The sequence below is a fragment of the Cetorhinus maximus genome, chromosome 21 (genome assembly GCF_964194155.1).
Source record: "Cetorhinus maximus chromosome 21, sCetMax3.hap1.1, whole genome shotgun sequence".
NCBI lineage: Eukaryota > Metazoa > Chordata > Chondrichthyes > Lamniformes > Cetorhinidae > Cetorhinus > Cetorhinus maximus.
The window spans coordinates 80,615,112-80,632,668 of record NC_135899.1 but is presented as its reverse complement, the minus strand read 5'-3'; the positions used below and the strand labels follow the sequence as shown (position 1 = coordinate 80,632,668).

Here is a 17,557-nt window from a genome sequence, read left to right as displayed (position 1 = left end):
ACATGGTACTTTACATCCATTATGCTTGCACCTGCCCACAGATGTTTCACAATGGCAGCTTGCAGGGTTTGCAAATCTTTTTTTCAGTGCAACACCCTCTGCAGGGGATTTATGACATGTGTGAGCAGGGCCAGCAACAGTGTTTCCCCTCAACCAAGCGACGCAAAGTTTAAATCAGGAAATAGCAATTCGAATACTTAGTTCATTGTAAATTCATGAACAGAAAGAGAAATAGAGAGGGAAAGGAAGATAAGTTTCAGGGAGAGATAAGTGACCAAAGTAGAAAAATTTAAAAATCTCCAACAATAATTACATTTTATACAGTTAAATTTTCAGCACCAGAGAGGTTGTTTGGCTGTAATTAAGACCTATCATGTCATTTACAATTCCTTCGACTTCCTAACTCTTTCTGCCATTTTTAGTGGATAGGTACTGCAGCATCACGCCCTCCAAGTCTTTTAATGTTGACTCTATTGGCAAAGTGCTGGTGGATTGCATCTTGTAGAGGAGAGAATATTGGGCTGCAATCTCCTGATTTCACATTTAACTGTACATATGCAGAAGTCAAAAGTTGCTGTCTGATTTACTTAATAATGTGAATGTTGATGGACTCACTGCGGCTCTCAATGTGAAATACAGGTCAATGTGTTTACATAAGATTACAGCTGGTAATATTTTGATGTTACTGAGATGGTTTGATTATTATTTTCTTGTGTGCAGACATGTTGACCCAATAGATGAATAACCATTAAGGTCTGACTTCAAACTTAACAACCATTTAAGGGAGAGTAAGAAAGAACTTGGACTATAGAGCATCTTTCATGCACTCAGGGTGTCACAAAGCACTTCACAGCTAATGAAGTATGTTTGAAATGCAGTTAATGTTGTAATGTAGGGAAATGGAGAATGAAGTGTTGTCTGTTTTACTTTTCATCGTCCAATAAACTGACACCATATTGAGAGAAATCCTGATGCCTTAACTTATCTTGGATAATTCTGGATATGTGTATCAGGATGTTGCTACTGATAGATAACATCGATTGTTAGCATCGCACACTTCCCTCATGTACATGTAGGGGCATGATTCCCTATACTTTTGTTCTAGCACCTTAACTGTTGTTTTAAAAAATAACATCCTGTGAGAACTTTCCATTTCTCAGAGCCAGCAGCTTTTTAACCATAGAATAAATCTGCTAATGGTGCTCTATTGTCTGCAGTTCTATGCTACGGTTTGGGTTCAACAGGACCCAGTGGTGTTGTACCACAGGATATGAGTTCACATCCACAATTCCTTCCACAGTGAACTCTTGAGTTTAGTCAGTTTATCAATAAGAAGTACAGGATGGAGTTTAGCTTGTTTTACAGAGGGAAATGAAAATAGGAGGTCATCACCCAAGTTGGCCATTTCAATTTTTAGTTATAGGATATGGTTATTACAGCTCTAATTGTCCAATTCATTTGTAAGGAATTGGCCTCCATTCACATCTTAAAAAGAGCAGAAAATAAAACGCTTCTTTTTTTAAAAAAAAAGTTTATCTTCCATCTGGACTCAGAATATCCTTCTCACAAAAACATTGCTGAAGAATTCAAAGAATAAAATTCCAAAGAACAATGACATTAAATGAGGTATGATGCTGATTTATTATCTACATTTCCAGTGGAATAAATTGAATGTGTTTTCCAGTTACGCTGTGATCGCCTATGGATGTGCGAGCTGCCCGAAGATCACCTGTGGGAGAGATGGCTGTGGCACGGAGTTCTGCTATCACTGCAAACAGCTCTGGCACCCAAACCAGACCTGTGACAATGCCCGTCAACAGAGAGCCCAAAGTCTTCGGATTCGTACAAAGCAAACATCAGGTCTGAGCTATGGCCAGGACCCCGGCAGTGGTATGTTGGAGAGCGTCTACACGGTCATGATTCCTACAAGTTGAGCAGTGCCAAGTAGGCAATGTAGGGACATAGGAAATAGGAGTAGGCCATTCAGTTAGATCATGGCTGATTTTCTACCTCCGTGCCATTTTCCCACACTATCCCCATATCCCTGGAGATTTTCAAGATCCCCTTGAAGCCCCTTTGCATCCTCCGAACAACTCACATTCCGCCCAGCTTTGTGTCGTCCGCAAACTTTGAAATATTACATTTGGCCCCCAAATCCAAATCATTGATATAGTTTATGAATAGCTGGGGCCCAATCATTGATCCTTGTGGTACTCCACTAGTCACAGCCTGCCAACCTGAGAATAAATGGGTCATTCTCTACTACCTAGAAGGACAAGAGCAGCAGAATGACCCATTTATTCCTACTCTTGTGTTCTGTCCGTTAACCAATTCTCAGTCCATGCCTGTACATTAGCCCAATCCCATGTGCTGTAATGTTGTTTACTGACCACCTGTGTGGGATCTTATTGAAAGCATTCTGAAAATTCAAATACAGCACATTCACAGGTTCCCCTTTATCTATTCTGCTAGTTACATCCTCAAAAAAACTCCCAACAGGTTTGTCAGATATGATTCCCCTTCCATAAATCCGTATTGCCTCTGCCCAAAACTACCATTATTTTCGAAGTGTCCAGTTATCGCATCCTTTATAATAGATTCTAGCATTTTCCCTACTATTGATGTCAGGCTGACAGGTCTGTAGTTCCCTGTTTTCCCTCTTCCCTCCTTTCTTAAACATGCGGTTACATTTGCTACCTTCCAATCTGCAGGAACCATTCCCTGAATCTATAGAATTTAATGCAAGATTTTGCTAATCTTTTCCTTTTTACGTCCCTGTCGAATCTTTTACGGTCCGTTTCTATGCTTCTGCTAGTTTACTCTGGTATACTGTTTTCTCTTTCTTTATCAGTTTCTCGGTCCTCCTGTGCTGAACTCTAAAACTCCCAGCCTTCAGGCTCAATCCTCCATATCCAGATGTGTCCTGCCTGATTTCCATATTTGTTATGGATTTGTATTCGTCAACACGCATGAATATCACTGTTGATTAAGTGGAACATTGTTCCACTTTCTTCATAATGTCATCTTCAAATGTTTATTCTTTTAGCTATTTTAGGTAAATTTAACGTTAGATATATTTTAATTGTACCCAGTGTCTCGAAATAGCTTGATTTTTATCAGCTGTCTTCAATTGAAAACCAGTTATGGTTATTGTAGATGGTACAGAAAATATATAATAGTATTTGTGTTTCATGCCCTTTTTTATTTAGATTTAATAAATTATTCAGAGACTAGTCATTCACCCCTTTGATGTTTTCCTTATTAGCTGATGATATCAAGCCCTGTCCACGGTGTGGGGCCTACATCATTAAAATGAACGACGGGAGCTGTAATCACATGACTTGTGCTGTTTGCGGCTGTGAGTTCTGCTGGCTTTGCATGAAGGAGATCTCTGACCTCCATTATCTCAGGTAAGAACCGGGTTCTCATGAGGTTGTGAACCGTGGGGGTGGTGGGGTGGGCGGGTGAGATGAAGGTGGTGAAAAAGCAATCACTTTTTTTAAATGAGAAAATTTTACCTTCTTGCTTTATTTTTGGATAAAAGTGTGTAATTGCCGAGCAATAATATGTTTTGCCAGCTCATTTGGTGAGCCAGTGAGCGGATACAATGTAATTTTATGTAAAATGCTTCAGAGGGTGTGGTGCAAAGGAAAAACTTGCAATACTCCACACGGGGTCCGACCAAAGCTCTGTATAACAGAAGCGTAACTAACTCCCCTTTTATTATAGCCCCGGGAGATAAAGCTCAGCATTCCGTTAGCTAATTTGACTATGTTTTGTACCTGTGCACTAGTATTTAATGATTTGTGTACATAGGCACCCAAATCTTTTTAGTCTTTCCGGAACTCCTAGTTTCTCTCCATTTAGAAATGATTCTGATTTGTCATTCTTCGATCCAAAGTGGCTGACTTCATATTCCTCCACATTGAACTTTGCCTGCCACTGCTTTTCCCAATTACTGAATCTATCCATGTCCCTTTGTAACTTGATATTGCCTGCAGGAAAGAAAATTAATTAGCGGGGGGAAAAAAAAATGGCGATATCTCTAATAAAGGCAAAATACTGCAGATGCTGGAAATCTGAAACAAAAACAAAACATGCTGGAAAAACTCAGCCGGTCTGACAACATCTGTAGAGAGAGAGAGACAGAGTCAACGTTTCGAGTCCGTATGACTTCTTCTGATCTAAAGGGAGGTAGAGATGTGGTGAAATATATACTGATTTAAGCGGGGGTGGAACCAGTGAAGCTGGATAGGAGGCCAGCGATAGGTGGAGGCAAAGGAGAGATGGCAAAAGATGTCACAAACAAAAGGTCAAAGAGTTGTTAATGGTGGTGGTACTGGCTAAATGTGGTGACGTTAAGAAAGCAAAATGTGATAATGGCCGGACCAGGGTAAGCACTCTGGAAAGTGACAGATGACCCGGGTGGGGGTGGGGTGGGAAGAAAGATCGAAAATAGGCTAATAGCTGGGGAACAACAGTGAATGAGAATGGAAATAACTTTTTAAAATAATAATAATGAATATCTCTAGAGTCCCAAAGCAGGGATAGGATGAGCTAGGGAGGTGACAAACTCTTCACATCATTTTAACTCCATTTTGGCACCAGGATCACACTAGGTTTTTCACCGTGTCGACTCTGACTTCAGTAGAATGCTGCAAATGTCAGTGTAATCCTTAAAAACTGACCTCCCTGGTCTCGCATCCATTATAGTTTGCAATGGCTGTAGCTTGTCTCTACATGACGTGTTAACACACCTGTTAAGCCGCCTTGTTTAAAGCTTAGGAGGCAGCTTACAATATCACTTTTACATTTCCATTGAATGGTAAGAGCTGACGGTTCCTTAATTTTCCTTTTCAATCTGTAGAAATTCGGCTGTGTTTACACACATGCTAAGCTCTCTCGTGTTCTAAACAGGTAATAAAAAATACACGTTCTGACAAAAAGTCACAGACCCGAAACGTTAACTCAGATGCTGCTTGACCTGCCAAGCATTTCCAACATTTTCTCTTCATATTTCAGATTTCCAGCATCTGTAGTATTTTGCCTTTTTCATAAATGCCTCTTGCCTGCTTAGCTGTACTTAGATCGCAAATTAATCTAGATCGGGGTTCACAATATTGTCCTCGAGCTGCGGTAATGTCGCCATCTAGTGGCATCTGGTGAATCTGTTTTGCATCGAACTAAAACCAAACTGAATTTCGGAATGTGCGTTCATAACTGGTGTTACGTGATATGGTAAAGACATCTGGGCAAATCCTGTGATGCCAAACCTGAGCCTTGGTGCTTTCAACTTGCTGTAACCGTCCCTGACTTTCTTTTGTTGCCACTTCCAGCCCTTCTGGCTGCACGTTCTGGGGGAAGAAGCCATGGAGCAAGAAGAAGAAGATTCTCTGGCAGCTCGGCACGCTGATTGGAGCTCCCGTGGGCATTTCTCTCATTGCTGGAATTGCTGTTCCAGCCATGATTATCGGCATCCCAGTTTACGTGGGTCGGAAGGTAAGAAATATTAATATAAAGTAGATCTGGCAGCTCGTAGCTTGTAGCTGTAGCATTCTCTGTTACCTCAACATGGCGATTATTGAATGTAAGAAATAGGAGCACGATTGGCCATTCAGCCCTTCTAATCTGCTCCAGCATTTAATACCATCACAACTGGTCTCCCAACTCAAAGGAATAGGCATGCAGTGGAAAGTTGGCATTGTGAGGATGAGCAGCAGAATGGTATTTGTTATATTTAATTTCACGGACTAAAACCTGAATGCTTATTTGGATTCTTCACCTTTTTATTAGGTTTACATTCGTTTTCTATTGTGTAATTTTCCTGAGCTTTATTTTGATACTGCCAAGCCCCAAATAGAACAGTAAATCTGAGATTGCTGCCCACTGAGTTACTCTGGGGTCCTTCCCATTTTCACACCTGAAAGTGCTTCCTTGTTGCGATACAAACACAGGTCACTCTCCTACAACCTCCCCAGGTTGCCATTGTTCTTGTTTAAATGCAGGCATTTAACGTCAACAAGATATTTGACTGCCAGGTCTATCCCAGTTGTACTTGTTCCAGTTTATACCGCAGCATGTACACACACGCTGTTGCAAGGGGTTACTGGGTGACAATCAGGAGCGAGAATGCTGCATAACACCTTTAGAAAATAAGAAACCAAACGGTGTGGAAGTGCAAAGGTATCTAGGGATACAGGCGATCAAATCATTAAAAGCAGCATTACAGATCAGCAAAGAAGTTTTTTAAAAAACACAGCATTGGATTTATTTGTTTACCTCAAGAGTGGTTAGAATATGGAACTCGCTACTCTAAGAAATGTAGAAACTACTAGCTTTTCAAAAGGAAACTAGATGAGTACATGAGAAAAGGAGGAATAGAAAGATACGCTAAAGGGTTGAGAGGAGATCAGTGGAATGGGAGGAGACCCGTGTGGAGTTTAAACACCAGGACAGGCTAGTAGGATTGAATGGCTGTTTCTGCAATTTTTCCAACCAAGAGTGCCATTCTGGCTAAGTTGAGCCAATTAAGCCACAGGCCACGGATTGATCAAATTGGTTTTAAAATAAAATTATCTCAGCATTTTAGTTTATGTGAGTAGTTTTTGGAGACTAAGCTTAAATTTATTTCCAGTAGCTGCATGCCATTGGAAGAAAAACATTGATTCACGCTGTACCTGTGTATGTTTTTTTACACAGAACAGTTACACCAGCTAATTTACAAAGGAGAAGGGGCTCTTCTGTAATGCCCATAATAAAACAAGCACAACACATATTACTGCATCCAGTGCTGTTGACTCCTACATGTGACTCATGCTGCACAAAGTAAACATGTCAATTTCAGGAGTATTTTCCCTTGAGATAGGAGAAAGTTGGACAAACCATTTTTTTTCTGAACCTTGCATGTACGTGTACCTTTTTGAAGATTGTTTGAATTGGTGAATATCTTAATTAATCCTGGCTCTAATTCTTTAGATTCATAGTCGCTACAAAGGAAAGAAAACATCAAAGCACAAAAGGAATCTGGCAATAACTGGTGCAGTTACCCTGTCTGTCATTGCTTCTCCTGTGATAGCGGCAGTCAGTGTAGGTAAGGTTTAACTTTGTGGCTGAGACTGTATTTCACAGCAGACGTAAAAGGCGTACAGATTACAAGCTGGATAATTTATATACTGTTAAAATAAGATTCTCCATTTCGACTCCATTTTCAAGTTGGAAGAACAAGAACTCGGTATCCAAGACTTTTTTTTTGTCTCTATCTTCAGATCCTCCAGTTGCATATACACCACACCTCAATTTAAATAATGAACCATCAGCTCGATCAATGTTCAATATGTAATGAGCTGCTTGGTTTTGTGAGAATATCCAAATTATAGTGTTCTTATCTTAACATTCCTCTTTTAGGAATCTCTTCACCCTTTTTGAGGAATCACCTGGTCTTTCCTCGGTGCTTTTTGTTGGTGGCCCGGGTGAAGTTAGGAGTTACCCGTGTGAGGAAATAGGGTGCACAAACCTGTCATGTTGTAGTATGTTAGTCACAATCCACTAGACTACCAAAACACCTGTTACAAGTTTCTGGTCTGCCATATATTCTTAAATACAGCAGAACTTGGGTGTTGCTGAAAAAAGAGGCATGCTGTTGGAGCTTTTCATCTTGGACTCATCAGGACTGAATCGCAAGAACACCAAATCTTAAAGGGAATATTTAGCTTCTAGCACGTGTAAGTGATCGACACCGAGAGCCCAACAGATAATCTTAAATTGGTTGTTAGTATAATTCTTAGCACAATCATGATTGTTTAGTAAGTGTTGTTATTCACATACAATGGCAATGCCTTGACCAATCAGCCTATGAGCCTGGTTTGAATTTAAACAAAAGCTTGGCAGTTAACTGTTCTCTGGTACATTCTCCATGGCAAACCCTCTACCAATCAGAGTTCACTTGCCAACCAATCGGCACCCTCTTTTTATGCAGTATAAGATGTTGTTCCCTTTGAGATTTGGTATTCTTGCGAATCTGTCCTGATGAGTGCAAGAGGAAAAGCTTCAATAGCATGTCTCTTTTTTCAGCCGTACTCAAGGTCTGTGCTACCGAACAACTATTTAAATACAACAGTGCTAGTCACTCCCATAAGCAAACGGAGCCGCTTACTGCCTAACATCTAAGTATGTAATGGTGTAACCCAGGTGTCTAACAATATGACCCCTTAAGGCTGAAACTGGATCATGTCTCTCACATGTGCCCATTTCCAATCTTTCAGAAGGTGGGCTGAAATACAAGTGAGACAAGGCCAGATACAAATTGTTAAGTTATTTCATTTTATGCAGAGCAAGTGACCATACAGAACAATAGACATAATCAAATCTCACCTTGGTTCAACTAACTATCGTCATCAAGAACAAGAAAACCCCTTTAAAAATATGCCACACTTATCCCTATTAGCAGGCTTGCTTACGTTTTCCTGATCAGTCTTTCGATTGTGAGCCACTGGGCAGTCAGTAAGGTGGGCCAACCTTCCCCTTGGGATGAAGGGCTCAAGGCACCACCATCTGCTATTGCTGAAAGAAATAGGGACCTCATTGTGACTTCATAAGTCTGGGCTGGGTCGACTGACTCATCATCTCGATTTGAAGTCAATGACAAGCTCCAACATTTCATAAACTGGCTTATTTGGATTTGGTAGACTTTGGCCTTTTTAAAACACTTTTACTTAAATCCTTTCCTTTAGAGGAGAAAAACAAAAATTGTAAAATTTTATCCTGGAATATATCTTCAGGGGAACTGTCAGGAGGCCAACTAAGTTTTGAAGATTTTTTAAAATTCATTTATTTGATGTAGGCGTTGCTGGCTAGGCCAGAATTTATTGCCCATCCCTAATTGCCATAATTATTATCAACATTTTCTGATAAGCTATTAGTTACAGACTTTTTTTTTGGGGGGTGCATAACAGAAAATTGGATGATTTTTATACAAATAATTAACAAGTAAAATCAGCTCTGCTCTAGTTGCAGTTGTCAAAACAATCCACCAGGATGGAGCATTGGGACCTGTCTTTTTTCTCAGCAAGACATTTTTAAGCTCTGATCTATTTTCTTTTAAGGAATCGGAGTTCCCATCATGTTGGCTTATGTTTATGGTGTGGTCCCAGTGTCACTTTGCCGTGGTGGTGGGTGTGGAGTAAGTACAGCCAATGGAAAAGGAGTGAAGATTGAATTCGATGAAGACGATGGACCAATTACAGGTAACTCTTGGACATTAGTCTGTTAGCCACTTTAAAATGAATAAGTCCATATCAGCATTGCATTAGAAATTGTAGTCAATCATATCCCAGAACATATTGCAGCTTTATCAGAAGGATTTAGTATGTCTTCATGTATGTCCCCAGCTGTCTACATGTATCAGGAAAGTGGCATTGAGGTAGCCATGATCTAATTGAATGGCAGAGCAGGCTCAACGGGTCGAATGGCCTACTCCTGCTCCTATGTTCCTGTGTTTAGTCATCTGTGTAAGCTGTCTTCGTGGCCCATTTGTTTGCTCACTAGTGTGTACATGTTTGTTCACCTGACCGTGTGGGTGTGTGTGTCTCCAATCCACACGTTTTCCCACATCTGTACGTCTTCATTTAATTTTTGGCTGACTTGTATGCACATCTCTTCTCAGCTGTCCATTAGTTTACACTCTCATTCATGTGTGTACTGTTACGATCCCAGCTGATGGGCGGGATTTTCTGCACCCGCCCTCCGCTGGGACCTTCCGGTCCCGCCGCAAGTCATTGGACTCCTGGCCAGGGCACCGCCTCGCCCGCGGCGGGTCCCACCCGCAACGGGGCCGGAAAACCCCGGCCGATGATAACACTGGACAAGTCAGATTCCAGAGTGTAACCTGGCTTGATAGATCCTAACTTTATTTTTTATATGGAGGAAAGTTACTGAACAAATTCATAGGAGTCTACTGATAAACTTTTAACACAAAGAATAAAATATTTATTAAACAAGAAAAAACTATATTACACCAGACAAAAAGGTTGGAAAAATTACAAGACAAACACAAAAAGACGTTTCAAATTCACACTATTCCTTTACCCCAACAATATCCCTACAGACGTATAAACCAATGAAGAGTTACAACTAGCTTGACACAAAAGCTTCTCGCTTGGGACTGGCATGGTTGCAAACTGTTTTCTTTGGGTGAATTCCTGAATATTCACTTGATGCTTCTCACCCAACTCATATCTCTCCCCAAGACTCCCAAAACCACACTCTAAACTCACTATTGCTTCAACTGCAGAGCAAACCCTTGTTCCCTAAACTCAGTCTCCCAGTAGCACCTCGGCTAAACAGATCATTTTACTGAGTTCTATAACTAACTATTTAGTCAACTACTGTCCCCAATAGCTTTGTAGTCTTTCTTGTCAGAGAGCATAGTCCCCCCTCTCTGACACACACTGAACTCTTTTTTTTCCTGTCTTTTCCTATGTCTGTGTCACTTGACTACTGTTGCTAGGCAACAGTAAAGTTTTTTTTCCCCAGAATCACAACTTTTAACCCATCGCTTTAACTTCAGGGGTTGTAAAACCTCATTAAAAATTTATATATACAAGCAAACCCAAAAGACCTAACTTTTCAGTCAGGAGTCTATCCAGACTTCCAGGCACCAAGACTCACAAACAACCTAAATAAAACTGAAACCATTTTATCTTAATACACACACATTTAGCTTAAAAATTATACATTGTTCATAACAGTATTCTCACCATTGTGTGTGCACCTGAAAAAGCTGTGAATGTGCTGGGGATGGAACCCATTTTCCTTTTTCACCTAGTGATCACAATAAGTGCACAGTAGTCGACAAATCAGATCCAATAATCCCCAGCATTACTATTCACAATGTGCCTGAACCTCAAACTCAAAATGTAGCTTAATTTTTAAACCTACCTGTTGTTACTGACATCAAAGAAATACCACTGTGAATTTGAAATAAGGAAGGTTAATCTGAGCTTGTAAAAAGGTGACAACTCTAACTAACTATAAGTTAGTTTTGTAAAAGAATGAGAACTTAAATGTATTAAGAGTTTGATAACACATCAAGTAGGTCAGAATTTAACCTTCAAAGTCTCACCTAAGAATAAGTAAATAAACATTTAAATAATCATGAATAACGTTTCTGACAATGTTCCCATTAAATTAAGTGGTTTTCTTCATCTCTCCTTCCCTGCCTTGTCTTTCTCTCCCTCCTTACTAATTTCCTTCTGATCTTTTAGTTGCTGATGCATGGCGAGCGCTGAAGAACCCCAGTATTGGAGAGAGCAGTGTCGAAGGGTTCACCAGTGTCCTGAGTACCAGTGGCAGCCCCATAGATGGTGTGAGTGTAATGCAGAGCAACTACAGCGAGACGGCCAGCTTTGCAGCTTTATCAGGCGGCACACTGACTGGAGGGGCACTATCGGGGAGCAATGGACAGCATGGCAGGTAAATTTTAATTCCATTGTTGTCTGTAAAGATGTAAAAGAAATTGGGATTTGGGCAGTAGTACAGGCTGGAATAATACTTGGTCATCCCATTGTTTAGATCCAGGTTGAAGTTCACTCCAGAGAAGGTGACCTCCTTTCTACCTTTATATTGTTTTGAAGACCCTGTGTACTAAAGAATTGTAAATGAAACAATGACATAATGCCATCACGTGTGTACTGCTCTTGGAGCATGTTGTAGAACATATGGGACACATTGTCATATTACATCAACATTTCCACTGTAAGACAATGGCAACAAACACACCCGAAATGATCCAAAGGGTGACGCGAAGTCTGTAATCAAAATTTGGATGAGCCCTTCCAGTTTCAGACCTGTTTCAAGTTGATAAAAGTACAAAATACAGCCCTGGCCCGTGGTCACTGCTGAAGTGCAGATATCAAAATGAAGAGGGGAGGAAACATCATACCCAATACTTTTAATCTGGTGTATGGGGTTAGTGACAGTGCTGTGCTATAAATCTTTTCTTGTATTATTCCATTTCATGTACTGCTTGTCTGTCATTTTGGGGGCTATGAATTAATACCACTAAAGGACCCCCTTCAATAGACTGAATGACCTGTTCCTGCCTTGCACTTATTGTAGAAAAAAGATATGCCAAATGTGGGATAGACAAGCTAAAGTTTCTGAGGAAGGGATTGCATTATCAGGTCTAAGTTAGGAGCTGAACACAGCAGGAGGCTTGGACAGTGAGGAACCTGGGTCGTAGCTGCCGTCACTTGTGATGCGGTAATGCATTCTACAGCAAAATGGATGATCCCTTGCTGAATCTGGGGAAGGAAAAGAAATGTGCTTGAAGTTTGACATGCCATAATGAAGAGAGAACTTGACTTGATAACAAACCCAAGTTCAGGATGACGGTTTTCAATGTATTTTGCAGGTTAGAGATTCAGGCTGACATCAAAAAAGGCTACAGTTTGAATAAGGATTCCATCAGCCTTGGAGCAACCAGTGATAATGCCAGCACCAGGGCCATGGCAGGTTCTATCATCAGCTCATACAATCCACAGGACAGGTGAGATAAGGAACACGTCGGGCTCCTACTGAAAAAGATAATCAACAAGTTGCACCTTACCTGAGGAACCTCCTTCCAATAGATATTGAAGTTGTTTGAAAATAGTTTCACGCTTTACAATCCATATACTCATAAAGTATTGAGCATTGTAATCAGATTCATTTCATTATGGCGGTACAGTTCTCTTTCGTTTCAGTTTGTCACCAGCAGCCCTAGGGACCTGGGAGCATGTTGCTTGCTTATCTTCCCAACTACAGCTTATTTGAGCCTGATCGTAGAGAATAAGGGGGGGGGGGGAAAGGAAATTCACACTCAAAGGAAGTAAATTACATAGAGCTCCTAAATTTGCATTATTTTGCCCCCACATCTTGGGAGATCTTACTCTGCTGAGCTATTGTAAAGCTTTTCATTTAATACCATATTGTTGACCAATGAATCATTAACCTTCTCATTAGGAAAATAGAAACATCAAATAAGAAATGCTGGAGATACTCAGCAGACCAGGCAGCATCTGGGAGGAGAGAAACAGAGTTAATTAATGTTTCGGGTTGATGATCTTTTATCAGAACTGGAAAAAAAAATTAAGAGTTGTAACAGGTTTTAAGCAAGTACAGAAGGAGGAAGGAACAAATAGGGAAGTTATGTGATATGGTGGAGGGTAGGAGTGATTAATTGTCAAAAGGGATGATGGTGCAAGGAAAAAGGCCATGGTATACATAAAGAAACCAAAGGTAGCCTAGAGGAGGTGTAAATAGCATTACTGACAGCTGCTGCCCAAGGAAATGGGAATAGTGCTTGTGATCTGAAATTGTTGAGCTCTCAATTTCGAAGGCTGCAAAGTGTCTAATCAAAAGACAAGGTGCCATTCCTTGAGCTTCTGTTGAACTTAATTTGAACAGTGTAGGTGGCAGAGTGGGAATGGGGCGGAAAATTAAAATGACAAGCAACTTGAAGCTTGGGTCGCACTTGCACACTGAACAGAGGTATTCCTCGAAGCAATCTGCATTTGACCTTCCCAGTGTGGAGGAGCCTGCGTCATTAGCAGTGAATACAGTATACTAAGCTGAAAGAATTCAAAAATTGAAAGATATAGAAACATCATCTACCATCATATTTTGTGTCAAAATCCATCTGACGTACAATTCCATCTAATATTGAAATTAAAACAGAATTACCTGGAAAAACTCAGCAAGTCTGGCAGCATCGGTGGAGAAGAAATCAGTCAACGTTTCGAGCCCTCATGGCCCTTCAGCAGAACTGAAGCATAGTTTCAACAAGGGAGAAATATAAATTGGTTTAAGGTGGGTGGGGGGGAAGAGACACATTGAGGGTGTGGTGTGAGCAGATAATCAAAAGATGTCAGAGACAAAAGGGTCAAAGAGGTGTTGAAGGTGGTGGTCTTTGTCTGAGAAAAGTGCTAATTAAGAATGCAAGACAGGATATTCAAGCCCCAGCTATGCCTGTCTCTTTATGGGGTATGTGGAACATTCCTTGTTCCAGTCCTACTCCGGCCCCCTCCCACAACTCTTTCTCCCGTACATCGATGATTACTTCGGTGCTGCTTCATGCTCTCGTCGGGACCTGGAAAAATTTATTAATTTTGCTTCCAATCTCCACCCCTCCATCATCTTCACATGGTCCATCTCTGACACTTCTCTTCCCTTCCTTGACCTCTCTGTCTCAATTTCTGATGATAGACTGTCCACCAATATCCATTACAAGCCTACCGACTCCCACAGCTACCTCGACTACAGCTCCTCACACCCCGCTTCCTGTAAAGACTCCATCCCATTCTCTCAGTTCCTTCGCCTCCGTCGCATCTGTTCTGATGACGCTACCTTCAAAAACAGCTCCTCTGACATGTCCTCCTTCTTCCTTAACCGAGGTTTTCCATCCACGGTCGTTGACAGGGCCCTCAACCGTGTCCGGCCCATATCCCGCGCATCCTCCCTCACGCCTTCTCTTCCTTCCCAGAAACATGATAGGGTCCCCCTTGTCCTCACTTATCACCCCACCAGCCTCCGCATTCAAAGGATCATCCTCCGCCATTTCCGCCAACTCCAGCATGATGCCACCACCAAACACATCTTCCCTTCACCCCCCTTGACGGCATTCCGTAGGGATCGTTCCCTCCGGGACACCCTGGTCCACTCCTCCATCACCCCCTACTCCTCAACCCCCACTTATGGCACCTCCCCATGCCCACGCAGAAGATGCAACACCTGCCCCTTCACTTCCTCTCTCCTCACCGTCCAAGGGCCCAAACATTCCTTTCAAGTGAAGCAGCATTTCACTTGCATTTCCCCTAACTTAGTCTACTGCATTCGTTGCTCCCAATGCGGTCTCCTCTACATTGGAGAGACCAAACGCAAACTGGGCGACCGTTTTGCGGAACACCTGCGGTCTGTCCGCAAGAAAGACCCAAACCTCCCTGTCGCTTGCCATTTTAACACTCCACCCTGTTCTCTTGCCCACATGTCTGTCCTTGGCTTGCTGCATTGTTCCAGTGAAGCCCAACGCAAACTGGAGGAACAGCACCTCATCTTCCGACTAGGCACTTTACAGCCTTCCGGGCTGAATATTGAATTCAACAACTTTAGATCTTAAACTCCCCCTCCCCCCATCCCCACCCCGTTTCTTTTCCCCCCCCCACCCGCCTTTTTTTTTCAATAATTTATATAGATTCTTCTTTCCGCACCTATTTCCATTATTTTTAAATCTAAAACTAAAACCTTTAGTCTTTCCACCCCACCCCCACTAGAGCTGTACTTTGAATATCCTGTCTTGCATTCTTAATTAGCACTTTTCTCAGACAAAGACCACCACCTTCAACACCTCTTTGACCCTTTTGTCTCTGACATCTTTTGATTATCTGCTCACACCACACCCTCAATGTGTCTCTTCCCCCCCACCCACCTTAAACCAATTTATATTTCTCCCTTGTTGAAACTATGCTTCAGTTCTGCTGAAGGGCCATGAGGGCTCGAAACGTTGACTGATTTCTTCTCCACCGATGCTGCCAGACTTGCTGAGTTTTTCCAGGTAATTCTGTTTTTATTTTGTTTTGGATTTCCAGCATCCGCAGTAGCTTTTAGCTTTTTGTTTTTATCTTAATATTGAAATTGTTCATTGTTAGAGAAGCAGTGTTACATGAGCAGAGGTTAAAAACTGGAACATATCTGCACTCCACAAAGAGATGAAAACTGCAGTGCTCACATTTTACTCAGACTTAAACTAATTACCCTAGTGGCATGTTTAGGAAATTTTTTAGACAAGGGATTGAAAAAAGCTACATTTAAATATTTTGTTTTTAAAGCAAATCGTATTAATTTTACTAAAAGGCACTGAGATAAAGGTGATGAATGTTAGGGACAACTTTGATGTTTCCATTAAGGCCGCAAATGATGGGCAATTTATCCCAGCAATCAATAAAACACCTTACACCTATTATTGGGAAGTCAGTTTCATGCACTGACCAAGACTGGTCTGGTTGGTCTTCGCTTCTGGCTTTAAACTCAGTGATTTAAAAACAGAGGCACGCTTAGTCATGTTTTAAAACCTAGAGCTGCAAGGCTAAGGTTCGGTCAAGTTCAGAAGAAGAATGCAGGAAAGCAGTTAGGAGTTATCCTGTTCAAGTCAAGCAAAGTGATCACTTTGTGATGGGAAGTGTATCATTTTCATTGGTTTGTATGATTATGCAGGTTGATCATACCTTTAGCTTTGGATAAAAAAAAATAGCTTAAAGAGTCATAACTGGTCTGTCTTACCACAGTTTTCTCAACCACCTTCAAAAGAATTGGAGGGAAATTAAACTCCAGATGGTTCAGATCACAAAAGGGCAGTGGCGGGGGTTGGGGGTTTTGTGAGGTGTTGGGTACTAATCTTACGGTTAGATATTAGAGTATGGAACACTAAGATGCTCAGACTGCTTAGGAAAGTGACCAGTGCCCCTATAAGCGAGAGAATATCTAAGGCAAAACCTAAATTTGTAACTGAGGACGTCAAGCTAAGTATTTTAATTTAGTACTTATTTTTATTACAGGGAGTGCAATAATCTAGAAGTGCAAGTTGACATTGAAACCAAACCTAGCCACTTGTGTTTAACCAGTGGTAGCAGCATTGATGAATCCCTTCACATTCACACTCGGTCAGTGGAGGGACTCTGCTGTGAAGAGAAAGACAACTCTTACAACAGTGACCACAGAGACTGCGTCATCAGCAAAACGTGCGATGTAACACTTGCTCAACCAGAAAGCATAAAAAGTGATGAAGATAGCACAGACAGTCAGTCAGACGATGTGCCTGACATTAGTTATGATGAATGTGATTCACCCAGTCCAATTAATGGCAGCCAATTGGAGATTGCTGCTTCAGATATCAAGCTCTTAAACGCTGAGAGCTTGGAGTGTGATGTCGACGAACAAAGGGAATATATTCTTGACAAAGATGGGCAGCCTACAGAGACTGTATACTATGTCTAAACCCACAATTATCACTTAATTCGTCAACACACAACATGCACCTTACTCTTCAGCCATGGAAATATATTATATTCGATGTCTCATTTTAATGTGTTTAAATGTACAACATTACATTGCATAATCACATCTTTGACATAGTAAATAAAGATATTGATTGCTTAGTTTCTTGATTAATTTTGTGAAACCTGATAGCACTTTCACTGTTACTTTTGCATGAGCTGTTTCTCGGAATTCTTCCCCAGCAAAGAAAAACCTCAGTCCTTTGGGGATGATGGACCTTTCAAAATTGTTCTTGGTCATACCAAAGGTGAAGTTTTGCTAGGGTGTTGGCTGACTTGGAGCCCTGCCCCTTCTGACTTGTGAGACCTGCATTCTAAACGATCATTTTATGAAAAGAATAAATTGATCCTAAACGCGGTGACTGGTATATGTGGGTTCCATCTTGCAGGATGCCGTGTGGTTACAAGTGAGAAATAAAAATAGTCTTTAGTTTGGATTTTCAGATCACTTGGAAGCTTTGAACATGCATCCA

At 41.2% G+C, this 17,557-nt stretch overlaps 1 protein-coding gene across 1 annotated transcript in view; it reads left to right on the top strand.

Moving 5' to 3' along the window:
• LOC144696052 (E3 ubiquitin-protein ligase RNF19B-like) overlaps positions 1-17,186 on the top strand; it is a 167,194-nt gene extending 150,008 nt beyond the window's left edge. Inside the window, exons 5-12 of the mRNA XM_078567256.1 lie at positions 1,685-1,890; positions 3,266-3,410; positions 5,337-5,499; positions 6,976-7,090; positions 9,102-9,242; positions 11,262-11,469; positions 12,410-12,544; positions 16,587-17,186. Coding sequence (XP_078423382.1) covers positions 1,685-1,890; positions 3,266-3,410; positions 5,337-5,499; positions 6,976-7,090; positions 9,102-9,242; positions 11,262-11,469; positions 12,410-12,544; positions 16,587-17,025 — 1,552 coding nt within the window. The 3' untranslated portion in view covers positions 17,026-17,186. The remainder of the gene's footprint in view (positions 1-1,684; positions 1,891-3,265; positions 3,411-5,336; positions 5,500-6,975; positions 7,091-9,101; positions 9,243-11,261; positions 11,470-12,409; positions 12,545-16,586) is intronic.
• Positions 17,187-17,557: the final 371 nt, after the last annotated feature.